Below are 24,324 nucleotides of genomic sequence, written 5' to 3' on the forward strand. Positions count from 1 at the left end.
GTGTCTTAAGTCCATGGGAGCCTCAGATTGGTCGGTTCATATATTGCTAGTTGGAGTGTTTATTTTTGGTTGTCTGTGGGTGAGGATTGGGGAAGGGCGGAAAAGAGGTGTGAGCGAGCGGAACTAAGAGCTCTCCTTCTGAGTTTTGTCTATTGTAAATTTAGATTCGAACTCAAGAGGAAGTTTAAACTTGTCGTAAAGCGATGAATTTGCCTTTAAGTGACATAAAACCAGATGCCATTGGAATCTTCACTACAAGTAGGTTTGGAGGACTTCTGATGGTAATTCAAATAGTAATTTTGAATTGGTTGTATCAGATTTCCAAGAAGATAAGAGATACAGTCTTGAATTAGGTGGCTATATTTTCTGCTTTTCAAGATTTATTTAATTATATATTGCCTATTTTAGGATGGTAGGTTAATTCAGTTTTTCAAATTTATATGATCAGAAGTTCTTTTAAAGTTGTTTTATCATTTCTACAAAGCTTAGAACACTAACAAATTGTCTGAATTTGTTTTTCTCACTGTAATTTTGATTTAGTAAAATACAGCTTTATCCAACTAGAGTATTTTTAAGAAATCTTATTTAGAAAAAGAATGTAAACTGGAGTGAATGTGTATTAAAAATTATGGTTTAAGGCTGCATTTTAAAGGCTCTATTTATATATTCGTGGTCAAATATTCTGTTGTCAAAGGAAAAATGGTAATCTAATTTAGTATTGTTTACATTCTGCACATGATATAGTTTCTGGAAGATGACGGGACATTGTGAGTAAAGGAGTTTCTAAATGACATCTCTAGACCACAGAATTGGCCTCTTCTGAATAGTTCTTTAGCAAAAACCATGAAAGGATGAACAAAATTATTTGTTAGGATTTAATATTTGCCCATATAGTGTATGAGAATAATTTTCATATGCCTGTTGCTAATTAATAATAATGGATAATTTTTATGAATAGCATTATTAGTCAGTATACTGACCATTCTCCATGATTTACTTCATTAATCTTCAGAAAATTCCTCTGAGATTGCCAATATGATGGTTAAGAGGCTAGGTTTGAATTCTGCCTCCATTTGCTAGCTGTGTGAGCTCAGGGAAGTTAGCTTCTGTGTGGCTCAGTTTCCTCATCTGTAAAATGGGGATAATAACAGAACTTACATCCGGCTGGCTGTGAGAATGATAAGTGAAACTTGTGACACACTTGGAACCTACTAAGTACTCTGTATTTATTGACTTCTAGACCATATGTAAATAATAGTCTCTTCTATAGGACTATTATTGTTTTACGCATGAGACAAATGTGTCATAGAAGGTTAAATGCGAAGTTGAAAGGCACATAGTTTGTAATTGGTACCACTGGTATCTGCCCTGGTATTTAAATAAAGTTCTGTCTGAGTCCAGAGCCTGGATTTTAAAATGACTGTATTATTTTATGGAGAGAAAATGTGATTCCCATCATCTCCCAGTTCCTTTTCTAAAACCATCATACTAAACATTGGCGCCTTCACTGCCACACTGGTGCCTTCATGACTGGAGAACACCATTCTCTAGCCAATGGCAGAGCTGTGAAAGGACCAATGGCAGAGGCTTTGATGACACAAGGACTTCATTATAAGGGCAACTGCCCAGGGTAGTTAACTCTGGTGTTGGAATTCTCGTGTGCGTGAGTGTGTGAGATTTCGTCCTGGTGTTGCATGTGCCCGGCATATTGCCTCAATAGGTTAACTTTTAGGGGATTGTCTCTTACTACTTTTCAAAGCTTTAGACTTAATTATAATTCCATCAGCCGTCTGTCTATGTTAAGCCTCTCTCGGATCAAATGGAGATGGGAAGTCCTCTCTGCTTTTGATTATAATAGTCATTATTATATGCACATTTGGATTGGAGCAGTATTACTGTGAAATTTCAAAAGTGGTTTCAGTTTTGCTACTGCTCAGAATAAACGTTTTCTACTTCAGAAAATAAGTTTTAAGTGGATGATAAATTTGGTCACATTTCTCTTGACTTTGAGAACCAGATTCTATTAACCAAGCAAAACTCAAAGAAGAAGTTTAGGTGGCATTTGTTGGGGGCTCCATAGGAATGGCAGTTACCAAAGCCAGGAGTTGGGACATGCATGCTGTGTTCTGGGAACAGCAAAGAGCTCCATGTGGCTGGAGGAGAGAGAATGATGAGGAGTGTAAGAGGCAAAGTGAGAGGAATAAAAGTGTGGTGTGTGTAGGACCTTGTAGGTCTGGCCTATTAAATATAGCGAACTGTATCTTTCAGTGTAAGAATAGGAACTTCAATACTTGTTGCCTAAAACTAGGCTCCGAGTTTCCAGAGAGCCAGGCTTCTTGATAAACTAATGACTTGATGTGGATGGTTTTTGCCTACCCCCCATACCTAGTAGTTCAGAGAATTACAGTTCTGTGGCTTCTGTCCTCTGGCTGGGCCAAAATGTTGGTATGAGCAGAAATATGTATCTCCCTAAGAACGTCCTATCTTCTGGGAGAAACTTCTGGTTCCCTCCAGGGAGCTGTGCAAACCTTCAGTGAGTGCTAGTATGTAGGTTAATCTTTATCCCTTTGGTCATGGATTCCCTGCTTTAAGTAATTCCTAATTTCTTATGATGCCCAAGGATGTCTTAGAGTCAACAGTATATAGATAAAGTGGTGTGTTTGTGTGTGTGTGTGTGTGTGTGTGTTTGTGTGTGCATGTGTGTGTTTATTCTCACCTTGCTCACTTAGAGTAAGGTCCAAGAGTAATTCATTCGCCTCGCTTTGGCTCCAAACATACAATCTAATAGAAAAAATATATATAAAATTAAGAATTTTCCATTTTTCTGTTTTTACTTTGGGTAGGAAAAAAGTTATCTGTCACATAGCCGTCCTCAATGACTGCTAATATTGCCTTTACTAAGAGAGAATGTACGTTTTGAGAAGCTAATCAAGGATTTATCTTAAGTTTCAGGACCCCAAATTGTTTATGAGTAAAAGCTTATTATGGGTATGTACGAGGTAATTTGCTGGTTTTGCAGATTTTTCAGTTTAATATCATTCTTCCAATATCCCATTACACCAAAAGAGGTAGAGAACTCTACCAAATACATTCCAAGGAGGTATGTTTATCTACTTCCTATAAGACAAATTGGAAACATTTTTTCTTGTGTAAAATGAATCAAAATCTAAGATGCTTACCTATTTTATCATTGTATCTATTACCATTATGGGGAATTTTGTGTGGAAAGAATACCTTTTAGTGAAATAAGGAATGTGAACTGAATTGACCGAGTTCTCACTATTTCGTGAGCACATCCTTTATGTCTTCTGCATACCTTACTTTATTTTATCCTCAAAAAATGTGAAGGTAACTTTTATGCACCTCATTTTAAAGATTTTAAGTGACTAGTCTGTTTACACAGCATATTATCTGTCTTGGAGGAGCCATCAAAAGCCCACATTCTTTACACTCTAAAACATGGACTCCCCAATAGCCAAAAGCTTGGTTCTTACTGAAATACTTTATTACCATAAGAAATTTTTATGTTACCTTATCTAAGGTCATGACCTGGTGAAGGAACTGCAGCATCCATTTACATGTGTATGTCACCCAGTGGAGACCCAAGGTTCCTTAAAGGCAGGTTCAGACCTGGCCACTACTGTGTCCTCAGCATCTAGCAGAAGGCTTGGCAGTGATCAAGCAGTCAACAAATATTTGTTGAGTGAATGCCTCATATTACTAAGCAAATAGTGCAGGTGAATGATCGCAAGAAAGGAGACTCGTTAATTTTATTTACAAAGCATTAACAGATTCAATAAGTATCTAAAGCCCGTTTTTCAAAAGTAATAATTTCACAGACCACTTCATATAGTAGCCATTGGCTGTCCATGCAGAGAACGTCCACAGTTAACATTGCTGCTGAGTTTGAATTTGATCTATAGTAACTGACTTGCATTTGACCTGTACTGATTAACTGTTTCATAAATGGAAATTTCAACTTGGACTTAAGAGTGTTTAGCAATGATGCATCAGCTTCCACATAGTCCAAAAAACGACTGAATGATACGAAGATCAGGCAGTTAGTACACTTAGGTTAGTATCTTTACAAGATGGTAAGGAGTCATGACTGGAGGTAAACACTTTTAAGGTGGGAAAAAATTGCAGGAGCGAGAATATATACTCACTGCAGTGAAAAGAACATATATATTACATATGAGTATATATATAAGATACGTAAGAATACATATCACAGTGTATATCCACCATTGCATTTTTAATTCATTCAAGAAATATTTGTTAAGTGATTGTGGCTAGAAATTTACCAAATACCCTCCTTGCCAAGAGAAGTTCATAGTGTTCCAGGATTTGTGGGCCTCTACTCAGATGGGTACCACGCTTTGTGAGAAGGGCTGTGTTCTGCAGAGGAGGAGGGGCAGCTAATCATGACAGGGGACTGAGGCTGGAGGATGGTCTCTGCACACTGGTAATGCTTCAGCTGAGTCCTGAAGGAGGGGTAGAAAAACACGAGGTGCCACGCCAGGAAGAGAGAGAGAGCATGGATTATTCAGCTTTAGCAAAGACAGCTGTAATCCGGGGGGCATTCTGTGTGTGTGTGTGTGTGTGTGTGTGTGTGTGTGTTTGTGTGGAGGGACCTGCACAGAGATGGGGCTAAAACAGTCGCTCAACAGGAGAGTGTTGTAGTTGAGTCTGTCCCCAGAAGTACAGTCAGGTAGTACTTTGAGATGGTAGGTGGTGAGAAAAGACTCCAGGTGAGAAGTTATGAGGGCATTTTTACCTGAAATCATGTACTTATTTATATATTATTCTTTCTTTCAGCACAAATTTACATCTGATACTTGCCTTAAGGAAAGTGGAGAATAAATAATATTAAAAATATAAGAGAGCAGTATCACATGATGGCAAGAATGTGGATTTTGCGTTCAGACTAACCTGGGCTTAAAAACTCACAATTCAGCTGCTTACTAACCATGTAACTAATATGTGGATTTTGAGGGGGTTGGGTGAGGGCTCTGAAGCCAGACTGCCAGCTCCGCCCCTTGCCAGTTAGCTAGTGTGATGCTGAATGATTACTGAGCTGCCCTGTGTCTCCGCTTCCTGGTCTGTAAAATGAAGATAATATAGTACCTACTTGTAGGGTTGCGAGGATGGTCACAGGAGTTGGTAAAGCACTTAGAACAGTCTGACTTCTAGGAAGTACTTAATATCCACTGGCCGACGTTGTTATTATCACCTATGATCTCTGAGCCTCTGCTTTCCCCATTGTAAAATGGAGATTACACTTGTATCACAGGGTGTTGTGACAGTTAGTCCATCTAGAATACTAAGCACAGTCACTAGTGTCTACTACATGCTCAAAAAATAGCTATTATTAAATAATAATGTTATATTTAGAAAAACACATCTGCTGGGACTGGTTAATGGTGTCTCCATGGGAGGGGAGGATATTTCCTCTGCCTTTGAGATCCCTCACACCCCCTAATGGCCTTTGCAGGTACTCTGAGTACCTGGGGTACTCAATTAAGTACTTGCTCAATTAATACTCACTGTGGGTAGGGTTTATGTCTGGGTGCTCCTGTGAGTTGGAGAAGAATGGGAAAAGATGGGGAAAGGTATGACCTGATGTAAATTGGTAGGTTGATTACATTTTAGGCAAGTAAACCATTTTTCCAGATTGATATGATTGAGGTTCTGAGTATGAGCCAGCCCATCTGCTTCCAATCTTCATATGCTAGTTTATTTTACCATCCGCTAATTTGCAGCATACACTGATACACTTTTATTCAATGCCCTGGTGTTCTGGAACTTTCCTATTGCTGTGCCGTCCGCTGAGTGTTCATATCCCCACCAGAGGAATGATTAAGGATGATAAAACCCCAATCAGAAAATGTTTGACTTTTTAGTAGTCAAACACATGATAGCCTTTTTGGTAAAAGATATGATATCTTTTATGGTATGATAATAAAAGAAATTTGAAATGAGCTGTGTGACCTTAGGCTAGTTTTTAAACATCTTTAAGCTGCAATCTCCTCGTTTTTGATATGTGACAATTATAGTAAATATCTCATAAAGTTACTATGAGGAACAAATGAGCTATTGCTTGTAAAGTGCTTAGCACAATGGCTGGTATGTAGTAGGTGCTTAATAAACATAAACTATTTTTAAAATTATTACTCTTCCCTGCTAAAATTCTACTTAAGTATTGCCTGTGCCATAAATTGAGAATATTACATCGCTACCTTAATTCGTAAGATTAGAGCAATCTTTTCATACTGTTGTGCCATGCTTCCATTATTATAACAAGCTAAAAATATTTAGATCCCACTTTGGAATCTAAATATAGGTATCTGTTAAAAATCATCAAATGGCACATTTCTGATTTGTACATTTCATTATATATAAAATTTACTTTAAAAAGAACCATAAAACAAATAGGAACTCTAGTTAACGACATAGACACTGAAGTGTTTAGGGGAAGTGTGTTATTTCTGCAACTTATTTTGAAATGCATAAAAAATAGATGGTTTTATGAGGATTAGGTGTAGACAAGTAAATTTAGTAAAATGTTAATTGTGAAATCCAAGTGATACGTTTATGGCCGTTCACTGTATCTAATTCTTTGAACTTTTCTGTATATATGAAAGATTTTATAATAAAATGCTGGCAAAAAGAATGAATCTCAAATACTTTATGTGTCCTAGGAAGGAAACATTTATTTAGTTTTTACTATGTACAAAGAACTCTGCCAGATTCGAGCAGATATACAAAGAAGTATGTGACACCACCCCTGCCGTAAGGGGCTCACAGTCTGGTTCTGGGAGTAAGACTTTTTAAAAATTTGGCAAAAACTAAAAGGTCATAATATGTCAATTAAATTATGAAGCCGAGGATTTTCAGTCTGTGGCTGAGAGATCCCCAGGAGTTACAGAGCTAGTACCAAAGGTCAACGAATTCTTCTGTGCAAAAATGTTTGTCTGAAGGATGAGGGAAGTTAACAGACCACATATATATTTAACTCTTTTTCGCATATGGACATTCTGTTGTGTATTAAAATACAAACTTTCTTGTCTGAAAATTCACGGTAGGTTTTTGTCATTATGCTCTTTCTCAATCAACAGATTAAAAATAGGCTATCATCTGAGTTCTGAAATATTTTGGTGTTAGAAAGAGGACTTCATTCTCAAGAAGGTTAGAAGCCACTGATCCAAACAAAAGTGCTCTCAGAGTTCAGAAAAAAGAGCTCTTCAGCTTGCTGAGGTCTGGCCAGGCTTCAAGAAGGAGATGGAATCTGAGCTGCGTGTTGGGAAATGGGTAGAATTTGAATAGGTTGAGAAGGGATGGAATGCATTCTAAATGAGGGACCAATGTGAACAAAGGTAGGATAGTTTGGGAGCCTGTGAGGAGACGAGTTTAACTGAAGAAGGAATTGATAGTAGATAAGGTTGGAGGGATCAGCTGGAGCCAAACTGTGGAGGACCCTGAATACTAGGGTAAGGAATTTGGACTTCATCCTGGAGTGAGTAGAGAAGCCACTGAATATTTTGAGCAAGGGATTGACATGGCAAAAGTGTTTTAGGCATTAATCTGGCAGGAGTTTCAGACATAGATTGCATTGGGACAGAGACAAGTAGCAATACAGAAACTCATGTAATCTGCCCAGATTTTATGTGTTATAAATCTGGGCTAGTGTGGCAAGAATGAGAGCAAAAAAAAAGGAAAGTGGAGTTGCAAGAGACATTTCAAAGGAGCAGTCATTATTTACCATATATCATTTCTTTTACAAAAAAAGTCAACTAATCTAGACTCTATGTAAGTCATTGCATCATGCTACTGCAGTATCCTATACTTCCTGTAAATAGCATGCTTTGAAATTGACTAACATTTCTTCTTGGCCATGTAAACCCTTAAGTTCAAGTTTAGTCTATACATGTTGATTTGATTTTCATAAGGTTGTACAAGGTGTGCTGTTTCAAAGAGTTCATGTTTTTCTACCCTCTTTTAAGGAAGAAGAGGATGACTTTAATTTTGAAATTTTGGAGGAATAATAATCATATTCCAGATTATAGAGCCAATCCAAATGTAAAGGGATACCTTGTTTTCCAAATGGGAATTACCCAAAGAAAAAACATTTGGTTCATGGATCTATACACTTTTAGGTAAAGAAGAAATAGTTACATGGATACTTATAATATTTAATTTATTAATTCAATTATATGTCTTTAAAATAAGATATTTAAAATATGTAAGTTTAGGAATATTGCTATAGTCCACTTTCATATTTCAAGGAATAATTTTATTCATTCTCTTCACATATATGTTTATCACTTGCTGCCGCTCTTTTAATCATTTGACTCAGTTTTTAAAAACATACATTTTGGAGGAAAATAAAACCCATACATTTCCACCTCTGCCTCATGATTTGAGAAAGGGTACTCATTGGGGCCGGCCCCATGGCCAAGTGGTTGAGTGAGTACGCTCGGCTTCAGCAGCCCAGGGTTTTGCCAGTTCAGATCCTGGGCGTGCACGTGGTACCGCTCGTCAGGCCATGCTGAGGCGGCGTCCCACATGCCACAACTAGTAGGACCCACAACTAAAATATGCAACTATGCACTGGGGGGATTTGGGGAGGAAAAAAACAGAAACCAAAGAAGATTGGCAACAGTTGTTAGCTCAGCTGCCAATCTTTAAATAAAAAAACAAAAAAGGAAGAGCACTCATTAAATCTGTGAGTTGTTCAATGTTGCCATTGAATCCAAACTATAATATAACATTAGGATGGTTATACTTTTTTCTTGTCTTATAGGTTGATATTTGTTATCTGTACGGCATAATTATATGCAAACTAGCTTTTTAGAGGGTCCTTTTCAGGCTTATTTATAGTAGTATTTGTATTTGCCTTTTGGTGGTCATGCCCCATGAATTATTATTAAATCTATGTAACTTACTTACCTCTCTTTCTACCGATTCAGGCAGGGTGCTCTCTAAATGTACAAAAATTCCAATGATTGACCTTGCTTTTGGTTAATGTATCTTCGCCAAAGAGTACTTTCTTCAAAATAACGTAATGGACATGCGTCCTGTAAGTGAGAGGCTTTATAAGAACCTCCACGTAAATTGACTGAGTGATAATTTGGGAGGAATAAAACATAATCTTATGTTTGAGCATATATAGTGTTTTGTTTTTTTGTTGTTTTTTTAAACTTCTTTTTTTTTTCTTTTCTGAGGAAGATTAACCCTGAGCTAATATCTGTGTCAATCTTCCTCTATTTTGTATGTTAGATGCCATAGCATGGCTGCCAAGCAGTGGTGTAGGTCCGCACCCAAGAACTGAACCTGGGCTGCTGAAGCAGAGCGTGCTGAACTTAACCTCTGGGCCACAGGGCTGGCCCTTATACAGTGTGTTTAATTTCCCTATGCAATGTACCTAGTGGTATGAAGTCAATTGTAATCTGTTTTTAAAGTCACTTGTACATTTTTACTTTCATCTATTCCCTCAATGAATATTGCGCTCCAACTATGTGTCAAGCTTTGTGCTAAGTTCTATAGGGATATAATAATGTAAAAAGACGTCATTCCTACTGCTAAAAAATTTTTGATAAAATGGATAAGACTATGAAATGTAAAAAGAGGTAGAACAGAATATGTGTTCTGAGGGTGGTACAAACTCAGATTTAGTAGCTCAAGGAAGAAAATTCCCCCCGAGTAGTAGATGAGGCAAGACCTAACAAAGCAGGAGGGACCTTGGTTGAACCTTGAAGGAACTGTGAGATGTAATGAGAGGGGAATTTTGTAGAACATTTATCATCAGTAGGAAAAGCACCGCAGTACTGCGGGTTTGAGGAGGCTCCAGCGCAGTAGGTCGGGTTGATTTAAATGTTGACCAAATATATGGACGTGTATATCTGTAACATGGGGGTAATAGCGTCACACAGGAAAGTTAGGACCATTAGATATGACCATTTGTTTTGTAATACTCTTGGATTCTTGAAAGTTACTAGTTGTTACTACAAATACGTATAAAGTATATTTGGAAGAAATGGGAAGTAAAGAAAAAGAAAGAAAAGCTTGGTGTTAGAGTCTAGATGTCCTTAAAGATGTCATTAAACAATGGAGTGGTAACAGTTCAGGAGGAAATGGAGAGCCCGCTGAAGACCTCCGAGCCAGGAGTGACTCCCTTAATTGTAGGCTATGGAAAGATAACCACCTGTGCTTCAAGTAGAGAGGGAGAGGCTAAAAGCCCAATTTGCCAACTTTTCCAAGAGAAGAGGTATAAGGTGATTAGGATAGTGGCTGTGAACTTAGAAAGAAGATGGTTGTGAAAGATTAGCACAGTAGAAGTTACAGACTTGGCCATAGGGTGTGAGGAAAAAGGAGCCGGGAGAAATCAGGGTGAAAAGGAAACTTTCAAACTAGGTGGCATGACCATTATGGAGGGATAAGATGATGCTTTTATGTTTGGGCAGGTTGAGCTTGACCCTGATCCAGGCAAGGGCATCGCATAATTGGAATGTGGGGATTGGTCTCTGTGGAAAAGATGTGCATGTGGACAGAGATTTGGGAGTTGTCTACGTGAAGGTGATTTTTTTAAATTGGCAAGGAAAGAAAGAACTGTGAGAGAAAATTTAGATAAGAAGGAGGTGGAATTATGGAACCACAGAGTAGGCAAAGGAAGAAAATCCAGAGAAAAAGACATAGATAAGGGAAAAAGGGAACCTGCCAGGTGTTGTATTGATCAATGAGAAAAGTGTCAGAGAAAGGCCCATTCTACAAAAGAATTAAGGAAAATCAGGACAGAGAAAAGTTTGAATTAGGCTATTAGGGAAGTCCTTTTAGTAAAATAATAGCTAGAAAGGGGTGATGCAAAGGATTAAAGATGGAATAGATGATAAAGGCTGAAGGCAAATTTTCAGGAGACTTGGTGCTGAAAGAAGGAAGAGAAGCATCATGGTTGAGAGAAGACTTAAAAATCGTGGGAAACCTCTCTGTTTTTTGTAGGTAGAGGGAAGTAACCTCTTGAGATGGAATGATTTTAAAGATGTTGAGAGAACAAATAACAAATAATGGAGTGTTGTTGCAAAGGAGGTATGGAAGTGGCACTAAGAATATAGGTGTAAAAGTTAAAATAAAATAAAAAAATAAAGGTGCTAAAGAAAAGGGAACCTCCGTTGAGATTAATCAGTGGGAAACTGAGAAATGTTGCAGGAAGATAACGGAAAGATTTACTGCAGCTTCTCCATTCTTTATAAATAGTGAGGGCACGTGCTGAAGGGGATGGGGAAGGAGGTGTGGTTCTGGGGCTCCAGGAAAGTGGAAGGGACGCAATGGAAATTCAGGCACAAGAAATGGAAAAGGGGGATTGTCAAACAACAGGATGTCTCAAAAGAATATAGAAAGCATAAATTTTAGTGGACTTGATCAGCCTGTGGATTGTGGTCTCTCTCCCAGGCTCAGCCATGCAGAATGGCAGCCAAAGAGATTGCCAATCCTGGGGTTAGAGCTTAGCCAAAAAAAAAAAAAAAAGCTTGGAAAAATGAAGTGACACAGGATTCTGGGGTGAGAGCTCTGGGTTCCAGACTGGGCTTGTGAAGCTGGAATGAGAAAATGGATAGGGGTTTGCAAAGACGGGATACTCTGATGAGCGTTAAGAGCAAGTCTGGCAGGAGTGAGCAAATGGAAAAGGTAAAAGCTGACTTTATTTAGAGGTAATGCAGTTCTAGGAAGCGGTGTGGCTGAGTTGTTTGATAACCAAAGTGGAATGAGGGTCAATCTCAATGAGATAGAAGAGATGAAGGATATAAACAGTAGTAGAGGATGGGGAAATGGAGCTTTTCCAGTCCTTGAGCGTTATAGCAGGAAACAAAATAGAAAGGAAGACCAGGCGTTTGCCAGGAAAGACAAGTTGGGCTATTACAGTTTGAAGAAAAGTTATGAGATGAGCTTAGATACTGCATGGAGAGAATCTACTGCTCACCCAGGCTGGTATCTTCACTGTCCAATCCTGGGTGAATTGTTCCTAACAGAGGATGGCTCCCAGTCTGGCAGGCAGAGCTGTCCTTTAGGGGTGAACTTGCTTTTACTGCCCTCTTAATTTATAGTGAGAAATATAATTAGTCAAATGGACTGGACGCTTGTCCCCTCTGGTCAGCCTGTCATCTTCCTGGAGATTACTTATGTGACTGCAACATTCAAAGTCTTACCAGAAGTTGCTTGATGAGCACGGAATCATGGTGTGATGGGTTAGTTGGATGACCTTGATAGCTAATGTCACCTGCTCCAATGACCACTTAAATTTATGGTGAAGGAAGACAGGTTTTTCTTTTTTAATGGGCCAGTTATAGTGTACTCACCCTAAGCAGTCCTAGAGAGAGATGCCCACATTTTCTCCTGGAATCCTCTGTCACAATTGCCATGTCCGCCATTCTCCTGCTAGCCTGTTTCTTCAGAAAGCGTATCCACTGATTGTAATGACCGAGGTATAAATTTTCTTAATATAATCACAATTTAGTCTTGCATTCTTGAGTTACATCCAAGTTACCTTGATTTGATTTTGGCTCTCCTGAGGCAATGGCCTCATGGTTGATCTTAGACAAGTAGCTTAGCTTTAGATTCTTCTAATTTGCTTTTCAAAAGGTAATCTTAACTTTAATGTGAAGTTTATACTACCTTTTTTTGGTCCTGTAAGAAACCCTTTGATTTTCTCATAATTACTTTAATAAAGACTCTATAATGATAGAGTGACTATAAAAAGCATGGCCTCTCGACTTAGCACAGTGCTAAGTGATGTGTAAGCATTTATCTTTTTTAATCCTCTCATGAGTGTATTATCCCCACTTAACAGATGTGGAAGCTGAGGCACACAGAAACTGAGTTAACTCTTCCAGGTTGATACTGTTAATAGCAAAGCTAGATGGAAATTCAACTGATAATTCCAGAACTGGCGCTTTTAGCTTTTTATTCAACACTGCTGCCTGCTACTACTCCCCAGAAAGGCATTCAGTGTAGCAGTAATAGAATGCTGCTGCTGCTACTAATGATGATAAGTATAGTTTCAGCTCCTATTGTATAGCAGGTACTTGACGGAAATTTTTATGAATCCTTATTGCATTCCTGTAATGTAGATATCATTTTTAAAATTTTGTTTCTAATTAAGGCTGAAGAGATCAAATAACCTTTAGAAAGTCTTATAGCAAGCGTCACTGGATTCTGATTCCAAAACTGAAGCTCAAAGGCATTGACAGATGAAGTTGGTAGCACACCTGGGGAGTAGCAAGTTGCCCAGTGTAGCTCAGGTCCAGAGGGCATGGTCAGTGAAGCTGCTGGGGCATCCGGGAGAGTAAAGGGGCAAAGGAGGATATGGTGTGGTGGAGATAAAAGAATCCTACCATTCTTTAGAGGGGAACAGATCATTCATAGATTTTTCTTTTCAGATAAGCGGCTTAGACGGGATAATGGTTCTCAGACATGACAGTACCTTGAATCTCTAAGACTTGGGGAAGAAAAAGAAATCAGTATGTAGTGTTTTTAAATTCAAAGCTTTGGAGAAGCACTCTGTTGTACCACCTACAACCTGTTTATAAATGAGAGTGCGCTAGTGAAGATGGGTAAAGTTTTGGTGGCTGGAGATCATTCTAGTCTTTTTAACTTTCCAGTGGGTGTATACGTGGCAGCAGCAAAGCCGGAAGTGGCCTCTGTTCCTTTGGCTCTCGGTCAGAAGCTATTGTACATCACAATACATCACCAGTCTCTTTAGCATCAGGTCCCTGGTGATCGATGTATTCAGTTACAGTACCTGATAAAATCATGACTATCCTGGTAGTTACTTTATGTACATCCTCTTGTCCTTAACAGTGAGCCTTTTGAAAAATTGGATTCATTAGGAAAAGGGAGTCTTTATTCCTCAGTGTACAGATGGATATGTTTGAACAATGGCAAAAAGCAATGTACTTGGGGCCCAAAAGAAAAAGTATCCTCTTCCTTTCCTTCCTATTCTTTTTGCCTGTTTTTAATGGAATGTCAAGTATAATTGAATGTGTCTCTTGGGAGTGAAATCTATATTTGATTAAGCTAATGGTATGGAGAATAGCTGGGGCAGGTTTAGGGCTCCAGGAGTAGGAGTGGTTTTGGTGTAGTCAAGCTTTTGCAAAGTAATTTTGTAGTCCAAGGTACAGCATCATAGACCTTCGTTTTGACAAAGACTTAAAAGTAATCTGAGCTAACATCACGTGCTGCGGAAAAATTTCTTCTTCACCGTCTTTCCCAGACAGGCGGTGTGGCGCTTCCACTTGAGATCTTCCAGCAAGTTCGCTAGCCTAGAAGCGTTAACACTCTTAAGTAGGCAAGGACTCTGGGGGTTTTCCTTCCCACTAAATCCACGGTATGTGGCCTTACTTTGTTGTAGAGTAGCTCTAATTATTGGGAAGTGCCACTTATTGTCATTTCTGCAAGCCTGGGAATCAAAAACATCCAAAGTTAAATCTCCTTTCTGCCACTTACTATGTGACTTTGGGCAACTTCCTGACCCCTCTGTTTCAGTATTTGCATGTGAAACAAGAAGACAATACCTATCTAGTGCATTTGTGAGTTGTGTTCTGAGTCCTACTTGTGGAATTGTTTATAAAAGGATTAATCATAATGTCTATAAAGAATCTGACACACAGTAAGCACCTTACGTGACTGTTTCCCTTGGGCCTAATTCTAATCTTTTGCTCAGCTTGTGGTGTTTGATTATGAGTTCAGATCCCAGTGGTAATCTGTCCAGGACAGAGAGAAATAAAGCTATTGCTTTATATGTATGGGGCAACATATGAGTTCTCTTTAAGGAAGATAAGATAGGATGTGGACAACCCAGTGGGAAACTCAGTAACTGTGCAGTAGCAGTGGCGTACCTGCCTTCCTCAGTCTATGGTTTCTAATGGTTATGAAGAGCGAGATCATTAGGTTGCCTGGAGGCGTGAAGAGAGAAGGGAAATACAGGCTTATGTCAGAATTCATTAGCATCAACGAAGACTTTTAACCCAAACAACTGGTGGAAAAATGGAAACTTCAGTTACGCTATTGTTTGGTCTACATTAAAGCAATCAGTTGCAATGACTCCCTTTAGACTCACTGGTTTTATTTTTCCACTTTGTTTATAAACAGTCTAAATAATTAATTTCTTTGAAAGTGACTATCTGCTGCGACTATTTATAATGCCTATTTTAACACTACTTGTTATGCATGAGTAATAGATTCAAAGGCTCAGGAGGGTGACTTTTGTCCTTGCCCTGATGTTTATAAGAGATTCGCAATGTTGAGAGAAGGAAAAGCTGCGTTTTCTCCACTCCACCATTCTTGCCCATTTCAGAATGTGCTTATTTTATGAAAGAAGCCTCCCCAAATATTCTCCTGGGAGGACCTTCATTTTGAAAAACATGTTATTGATTTTTAGGTAACCTCTAAAATATTATTGCAGTCTTTCTGAAAACCTCTTAATGGGGATGTATAACTTCCACAAAGTAGCCTGGGCAAATTCCAATGATAGCACTTCACTAGTAGTTTCTAGGAAAAACAATAATGCTATCTCTTCATTAAAAAAAAAAAAATCACGGTGGGGGGCTGGCCCAGTGCCGCAGTGGTTAAGTTTGCACGTTTTGCTTCGGTGGCCCGGGGTATGCCAGTTTGGATCCTGGGTGCAGACATGGCACCACTTGGCAAGCCATGCTGTGGTAGGTGTCCCACATATAAAGTAGAGGAAGATGGGCATGGATGTTAGCTCAGGGTAAGTCTTCCTCAGCAAAAAAGAGGAGGATTGGCAGAAGATGTTAGCTCAGGGCTAATCTTCCTCAAAAAAAAAGAAAAATCTAAAGAGAAAAAGGGCAAATATTCTAAGGTGGTCTGGCTTATCTGTCTGATGGGGATTCAGTAATGCCATCACTGTAACAGTGGAGTGGGTTGCTTTTGAGAGCCTATAGCATAAATCTAAATGTTTTTATTTTACACCCTAAGGGACTTTACCAAATATCATATATGTTTTCCACAAACTGTCTGCTATTGGTATTGTTTTAAAATAGAAAACTTCATTTCTGCTTCACTTATATTTAGTGTGGTTTTGGTACTAAGTGTATATCAGATATTGATGAATTGGCAGCCACATATAGCTGAGTAGTAATAATAATCCATTAAATTGAGAACTCTGTTTTTCAGCTATGCTGGATAACTGAGAAAGTGTGTGTGTACACATGTGTGTGTGTACACATGTATGTGTGCAAGTGTGCGCCTGTCCTTGAGTATCATGAAAACCTGCTAGTGTTATTCCCCCTTCTTCAAAACTTTCTGTTCTATCATTTTGACTCTGTTTGGTCAAATGCCTACAAATCCAAGGAAATAATTTCAAATCCGCATTATCTAAATTTTGAGTATTAATAAGCACTCTAGTAAATATGTAAGATAGCAATGAATTTAACTACTTTTAGTTTAAAGTGTTTCTTTTAAAGAGTAACTTGTCACAGATTATTTCCCTAGGGCCAAAAAACTTAACATTTGAATGTTTTTTCAAAAAGATTCTATTAGGAATATTAATTTGATTTATATTAAAATACAAAAAGATTGATTTTTTAAATGATTTTCTTGTAGCTATTTTGAATGTTATCTCTTCCCTACTGTGCTTTTACAAATAAGTATTAATTGGGTATATGATATATGTTGTTTATTTTTGTAGTTAAAACAGAGCCAATGAGCAGCAGTGAAATAGTTTCAACAACAGCAGACGGGTCTTTAGACAATTTCTCAGGTTCAGGTAAGGAATAAAATTAGATTTTCACATTGATACAAAATATTATTTTTCCTAGTTTATTATATACAAATATATATATGTGGGTGTATGTATACATGTGTGTGTGTATGTGCATGTGTACATGTATATTTTGTAGAATATAGCATTTCTCAGTGACGTGTTTGAAGTTGTGATGTTTTTATTCAGTGTGATGAAGTGTTTGCTGAAAATGTTGGTGTCCTCTAAAGGAGATGAAATCAAAAGGGGTTTGTTCTTCTCCTTTCTCCTACTAAACTCTCCTTCTTATGTTAATGACTCCTTCCCTTTGTCTCTCAGTTGTATGATTTTTCCAATCACGGAAATTTAGGTAGGCAGAACTTAGCTTCTGATACCCCGTAAGCAGGCTCACCCAGCCATCCTCTTAAATAACTATTATGTCAACAAGAGATCTAAATTAAATAGACTTTGTAAAGCAGCTTTCATCCTAAAATTAGTTTTCAAAGTCTTTCACATTAAGAAAGCCTGCCTCCAACAAACAAAATATCCAAGTTTCAGGTCTATGATAATGAAATTACTGATAAGAAAGTGACCCTGATAACAAAGTAACTGTGAGGATATGATTATATATTTGCCACATTGCCCAGCTTGGACTATTTCAATTAAAAATTATTTCTATCAGAAGTAATTCTTAAGTTGTAACGCTTTTCATATTGTCTGCTCTGTTTGTAAAAACCTCTCAATCGGAAATGCTATACTTTCATAAATTTGTGATTGATTTAATCTAGCTCTCAGGATCATTTAATGCATACCACAATGAAAAGGAATTACACATAGATATACAATGAAATGTTAATGCACAACTTTTATACTAATGATGCCAGATGGAAGCAGTAAGGAAATAACAAAAGGAGTTGCAGTTTTTTTCGTAAAACATTTACTAGAATTTGACTTATGCTAGGCAGTGTGCTTGATACTATTATGGATTCAAAGATATATGAGAATGGTCCTGGTTTGGGGCTTAATGGGTTGCAAAGATGACCATACCATCACAGTACAGCTTGATACGGCCAGAGGGAAGCCCAAGCATCCCCAAGAAAACCCAGGAAGGACCCAACAGCGACGGAGTTGGGGTGGGCTGGTCAGGGAAGGTTTCCTGGAGGAGATGCCTGCACTCAGCCTTAAAAAAATGAGTAGGAATAAAGCACATGTAAAGCTGGGGAGAGGGAGCTAGACAGATGGAGCATCCCATGGGGGGAGACCAAGGCAAAGAGGCATGGAACTTGGAGCAACTGCTAATGGTTTGGCATTCTTGGTGTGTACGGTGTGAGCAGTGAGGGGCGTGCTGGAGAGGGAGGCAGGGGCCAGAATCTAAAGAGGCATGTGTGTTCTGCATGGCATTGTATTCTGTACTGAGTGCAGTGGGAGGCATCAGAGACCCCATTCACCTATAGAATCGTGACTGGCAGGATGGAAGGGAGGATGGAGAATTGAAGTGGAGAGACCAGTTAGATTTTTTGCATTAACTTGGGCAAGAAATTCTGAAGACCTGAGATAAGGTGCTGGCAATGAATGTGGAAAGGTGGTGGATTAAGATGTATTTATGAAATAGAATTTATGGTCATGGTGACTAACGAGCATGGGGAATGAGTGAGGCAGAGAGAAGTTAAGAATGGAGGAATGCAAGAGGAACGTGATGGAGACAGGGGCGGTGGCTTCGGTTTGGGGCATGTTGATGATGAAGTAACATCCACCTGAAGGTGTCAGAGCTAAGGAAAAATCTGGAATGGAAATTCTGAAAGAGTACGGAGAGTTAAAGCCAGCGGGGTATAACAGGGCTGAAGACAAAATCCAGGGAAAACCAGTATATAAGAAATAGGCGGAGGATGAAATGGAAACACAGGTAATTGGGGAAGAAGGGAGAGCGTTGAACTGGAAGTGAAAGCAGGAAGAATTTCAGAGAAGAGCTGTTCTAAATGATAGATTTGTATTCAGCTTTTAAAATAGTTTTTTAGGGGCCGGGCCGGTGGCTGAGCGGTTGAGTTGGCGTGCTCCTCTTCAGCGGCCCAGGGTTTTGCTGGTTCGGATCCTGGGTGCAGACGTGACACTGCTCGTTAGGCCATGCTGACATGGCGTCCCACATGCCACAACTAGAAGGACCCACAACTAAAATATACAGCTATGTACTGGGGGGATTTGGGGAGAAAAAGCAGAACAAAAAAAAGAAGAAGATTGGCACAGTTGTTAGCTCAGGTGTCAATCTTTAAAAGAAATAGTTTTTTAAAAAACTTAACTACATGAGAAAATCTTAACTATATTAAGTGAAAAGCATGTTACAAAAGAGTAATATTTTCAGTATAATCACAGTTTTTTTTAAATAAAAAATATTTATGTGTGTGTATATTTGAGTGTATGTGTATAAAAATTAATGATGGCTCTCTCTGGATGGTGGAATATAATTAGAATGTTATTTCTTCTGCTTTTGTCTAAATTTTTTTACAATGTGTATGTATAACATTCATACTTTTAAAAAGTAATAATTTTAAAGTAATAATTTTAATAATTTTAAAGAGAGAGTTTTTTGAAAGTACCTATAGAAAATAATATTGTATTACATCACTGTTTTTCCTGATTTTCATAACCGTATTGTGGTGAAGGAATTCCTTGTTTTTAAGAAATATACACTGAAGTATTTATGAGTAAAGGGACATCATGTCTGCAACTCCAAAAAAACGTGAGCTGTCCATGTGTGTGCATACACACATATATAGAAAGAAAGAGAAGAGAGGATAAGGCTGATGTCATAAAATGTTATCATTTGGGGAATTTGGGTTAAGGATATTCATGAAGTTCTACTATTCTTGCAACTTTTCTACTAGTGACAAATTACGTCAAATAAAAAATGAGAACTGTCAATGGGTTTAGCCTACAGCAGTTCCAGTGGACAAGTGGGCTTTGCATCCCCCCGTGCCCATTGGCCCACATGCCCCAGTTCTGTGTCGCCAACATAGTTCCTAGCAGATAGTATGTGTTCATCAATTTTACTGAGTGGATGGATGATTTAATGCATAAGGTGAGGAAGTGGAGACAGGGAAGACAAAAATGTCTTTCAAGGACATAAGTGGTAGAAGGAGAAGAAGAGAGATGGGCCATTAGAAAGAGGGATGTAGGGTTGAGGATGGTATTCAGAAGGTCAGCATGGTTTTGGCTGCCAACACAAACTTTGTAGAGCTGGAGGTTAAAGGTGTAGGCACACTGGGGATAATTGATGGAGGGAGGTCCCTGATGGGACAGGGATGGCTTAAGTCCAAAACAGAAATGGATCAGCCTAGAAAAGGAATAACTTTTTCATCGAAACATCAGGGAAGATGGAATGGGAAGTAATGCAGATAAGTTTGAAGGGAGGAGGAGGCAACACCTTGAGGGAATTCCTGCCTGATTCCCCTGTTCAAACTACCCAGGGCTCCCATTCATCTCTGAGTCCTTGCAATAGCCTCGAACCCCATCAGACTTTACTGCCTGCCTCCCTGCTTCCCGCGCTTCCTCCAGTCAGGGCCTCGGCACTGGCAGGCCCTCTGCCTGGAACACTTCCCTATTCACCTGCCTGACTCCCTCACCACCTTCAGTCTGTGCTCACATCTCCTCTTCTCAGCGAGGCTCTCCCTGACCACCCTACTCAGTGTCACAAAACTCTCACTATAGACCTCCAGTCTCTCTGACGTGCTAACTGCCCCCCACCCAGTAACACTTAGAACCTTTTGCAAACGTTACCATTTACTTGTGTATTAGGTTTATGGTTAATCTCTCACCTCCACCAAAACGTAAGCTCGTGATGGCAGGGATTTTGTCGTGTTTTGTTCGTTTGTATCCCCAAAACCTGAAAAGTACCTGGCATATATTAGGCACTCAGGTGATTTGCTAGATGAATTAATGACTACATGAATGAATGAGTGAATGAATGATGGCTTCTACATTCTCCTCTGAAGTGACTCAAAATGAGAGTGGTGATAGTCTTATGAGCTTGAAGAGAGGGAGAAGATTGAAATAGATGCCGTGAGGCGTTGGAAAGTTTGAGGCTGTTCAGAAACATAAAGGAGGATTGACAGGTGAGCCAAAGGTCCAAACAAAGGCGGAACTAATGAATGTGCAGCCTTTATGGTAGAGTGATTTTTCTCTACAAGGGCTCAGCTCCCCAGGTAAAAAGACATTGCTCCTGATGCAGGGTTGAGGATTTTCCAGGTAGGGCATGGAAGAATATGGAGGGAAGAGAATTGAGGTATCAGTAAAAGAGTGGTTTAAAATAATTATTCACGTATCCAGGATAGGTAGAAAGAAAGTGAAGGTAAGAGATATAAATTGAGAGAAGATAAAAATGTCAGGAGTCCTGCATCTCGTGATGAGGTTGGCGAACAGGTGAGATGGGAATAAAGGGGTGAAAATTAAAGACAAGATGTTCCTTCCTTAATCTCAAAACTCAGGGAAGGCCTCCACTGTGTGCTTCTGTAGTTCATTCTCGGTATTTCCCTTCTTCAGCCTTCATCACTACTTTTAAAATTACTTTTCCTTGTCTTTCCTCCTGCTAAACTGTAGCTCTATGAGAACAGAGGTTCTGTTCGTCTCGTTCACACTTAACAGTCCCAGTGGTCCTCATGGAATCAAGCACATGAGAGAGGGTCGGTAAATGTTTGTTCAGTAAACAAATGAAGTAGTCAATGCTGTTGTCATTTGAGACTGTGGAATGAGGAAAAAAGATCCAAGATATGGTCTTGAGCTTGATGGTTGAAGCAGAAGGCCAGAGTTGACGCCTAGATAGAATGAGAAAAGTATTGGGTGTATAACCCAAGATAATGTTGGGACTTGTCAGGAGAGACAGTCAAATACTAAACTTTTTGATAAATGCAAGGCAATGTTTAGGAGGTTGGTCATTCAAGGAAGTGTTAAAGAGTTGTCAGAAACTTCAGAGAAGGAAGGGTTTTATGAGAGAGCAGAAAAACAAGGGTTTGGAAGAGGCAGCAAGGAGGATATGTTTTCAGGTCTTTGTGATATCTGGAATCTGAGATAATGAGCAGCCTCTACTTGGAAAAGATATGCAGGAGAAGCAAGGGCCTCAGAGAAGGGCTTAGCTGAAGGTGGAGGGATAGTTTGATGAAAGACTGAAGCTAGAGAGGATCTTGTTTTCCGTAGATTGATTCTCTGTGTTGGACACAGAGGAAGGGATCCAGGGAGCTGGGGAATTGGGGCAAGGCATAGGAAGCACAGAGCACCATGGGGATGGACATTCATTTACTGTCCTAGATTTTCTTTTTCTTTTTTTCCTCCTTTACATCCTTCCTTTCCTCCCTCCCTCCTTCCTTCTCTCCCTTCCTTCCTCCTCCCTTCCTTCCTCCTCCCTTCCTCCTTCCCCCCTCCTGTCTTCCTTCCCTCCCATCTTCCTTCTCTTCCCTTCTGTCTTCCTTCCCTTCCCTTCCATCCTCTTTCCCTTCCTTTCTCTTACATATTCCTTCTCTTCCGTCTTCCTTCCCTTCTCTTCTTTCATTACAAAAAGCATGGTGTGCTTCAGTAGCCATGAACAGGACTTAGGGTTTATAAGAGAAAGAGGAGATTAGAGAAAGCAGTCTCCAAGCATTTAACTCCAAGGTGCTCTTTATCTCTGTGGTCACTACTCCCACTTCCTTCTCTATGGTGGCTTAAAAATTCACATCCTGACTATTCTGGGTGACCTGAGGAGATAGACAGCAGGGATAAAGCAGAAATGGAGCCATCCTGACCTTGGTTATAGCTACCTCTACCTCCATCCTTCAAGGAACCCGAGCATCTTAAAGCAGTAAGGAGGCAGCAAGGCTCACTTTCTTCTGGGGAAATTGGCAGGTATCCTGGGGTGGGGAGATTGGAGGGAAGGCATTGATTTTCCAGGGCATGTGGCTGAATTGAAAATTGCAAGGCTGTTTATTAAGTTTTCAAAATATAGTGATGTTTTGCTTATTTACTATTTACCAATGAAAAGCAGTATTTTAATGATTTAAATGTTAACAACAACTGGAGTTGAAAATAATGTGTTTTTAGGGATTGCAAAATGTCTTTGTCTGCTGCTTTCTTCCATTTCCACAAAGTCTAAATTTGTTGAATAAAATGCCAGTTGATGATATTGATCACACAAAGTTGATATCTGATAGTATCTAAAAATTGGAAATAGGAACAGGAATGCTTCTAGAGGAGAAAAAGATATCATGTGAAAAATATGGTTTCTTTATTGTTTCAGTGGTTCACAAAAAGATGTCACTTTTTAGATCTGATTCATTCACTCAACAGTTATGTATTGGGCACCTACCATATGCCAGACACTGTTCTAGGCAGTGGGAATATAGCAGTGAAAGTAGAGAAGGTACTCCCCCTTGCACAGCTTTCATTCTTTCGGGAGAGACAGGTAATAGATAGATAAGTGGTAAGTGGTAGTGTCAGTAAATAGGCAGTGAAAAGTGCTATGAAGAAAATGAAAGCTGACCAGAGAATATAGTGGAAGAGCAGGTGGGGGTCTCTTTTAGAGGGAAGGCCTCTCTGAGGAGAGGGCATCTGAGCAGAGATCATAATGAAGTGAAGGAATAAGTTTGGGTTAATCTAAATGTAATAGGAGGATAATGGGGATTGGAGTTGAAGGCAAGGGGGCGTTGTGACATGATCCAATTTATATTTTTAAGAGATCACTGTTGGTCGTGTGGAAAATGCTGTATGGGGGAAGAGTGGGGAGAGGGTAAGGAGAAGGAAGGAGATCAACGTTTCCCTGGTTCAGATGAAAGATGGCTATGTTGTTAGTCCATGTCCTTCTTAGAAGAGCCACTGAGGCAAGAATAAATGTGCCGGGATTCTTTTAGGGGAAAGGAGTGGAGGAGAGAGGAAAGGAAGGTGAGGTGAGGTGGGAGTGTCCTAGACTTCTGTTCTCTGGTGGCCACAGTGTTGGTGATTGGAACAGGGTGGTAGACGAGAGGAAGTGAGAAGTTGTCAGATTTGGGATCTCTGAAGGGAGAGCTGACTGGACTCATGATTAAAGGGTTTGAGGGAAAGAGAAGAATCACAACTTACTTCTAGGCTTTTTTCCTGATTGTCCAGTGAAATGAGGCTGACGTCAGTGAGATGGGTGTCTGGGGAGCGGTGAACTGAGGACTGGCTAACTCTGAGATTTCTACTCACCTTCCCAGCGGCTTCTCAAGCTTGTGAATATCATTTATCGTGGGGTCTCCTCTCCCTTCCTACAATAGGATTTGGGGAGCTGCTTTAACTTACATGTTAGAAGTAGGGGAAAGACTGAAATAATAGGAAACAAATATGCTAAAACACATTTTATGTTTTAAATAAAGGTATTAGTTGTCCTTATGTTCCCAAAGCTCTGAAATGTGTAATTTAGAGTTTACTAATAAGATAACCATTTTATTTACCTCAGTAAGTGGTCTGGGAGCATTCTTTTTGCTTTAGGTGATTCTAGTCCTGTGAAATTAAGACTAATCTGAGTTTCTAGATTATTATTTTAAAAAGTAAAGGTGTTTTAGGCAAGTAAGAGAAAAAGTAGCTGAGTATAAGATGGA

The 24,324-nt window shown here is 39.3% G+C and overlaps 1 protein-coding gene across 31 annotated transcripts in view; it reads left to right on the top strand.

Moving 5' to 3' along the window:
* EYA1 (EYA transcriptional coactivator and phosphatase 1) overlaps nucleotides 1–24,324 on the top strand; it is a 321,626-nt gene that overhangs the window by 170,938 nt on the left and 126,364 nt on the right. For all 31 annotated transcript variants that reach the window (XM_070630426.1, XM_070630435.1, XM_070630432.1 and 28 more), the window contains one exon: nucleotides 16,697–16,774. In XM_070630426.1, the coding sequence (XP_070486527.1) occupies nucleotides 16,697–16,774 (78 nt within the window). The remainder of the gene's footprint in view (nucleotides 1–16,696; nucleotides 16,775–24,324) is intronic.

Source organism: Equus przewalskii, chromosome 8 (genome assembly GCF_037783145.1).
Source record: "Equus przewalskii isolate Varuska chromosome 8, EquPr2, whole genome shotgun sequence".
Taxonomy (NCBI): Eukaryota; Metazoa; Chordata; class Mammalia; order Perissodactyla; family Equidae; genus Equus; species Equus przewalskii.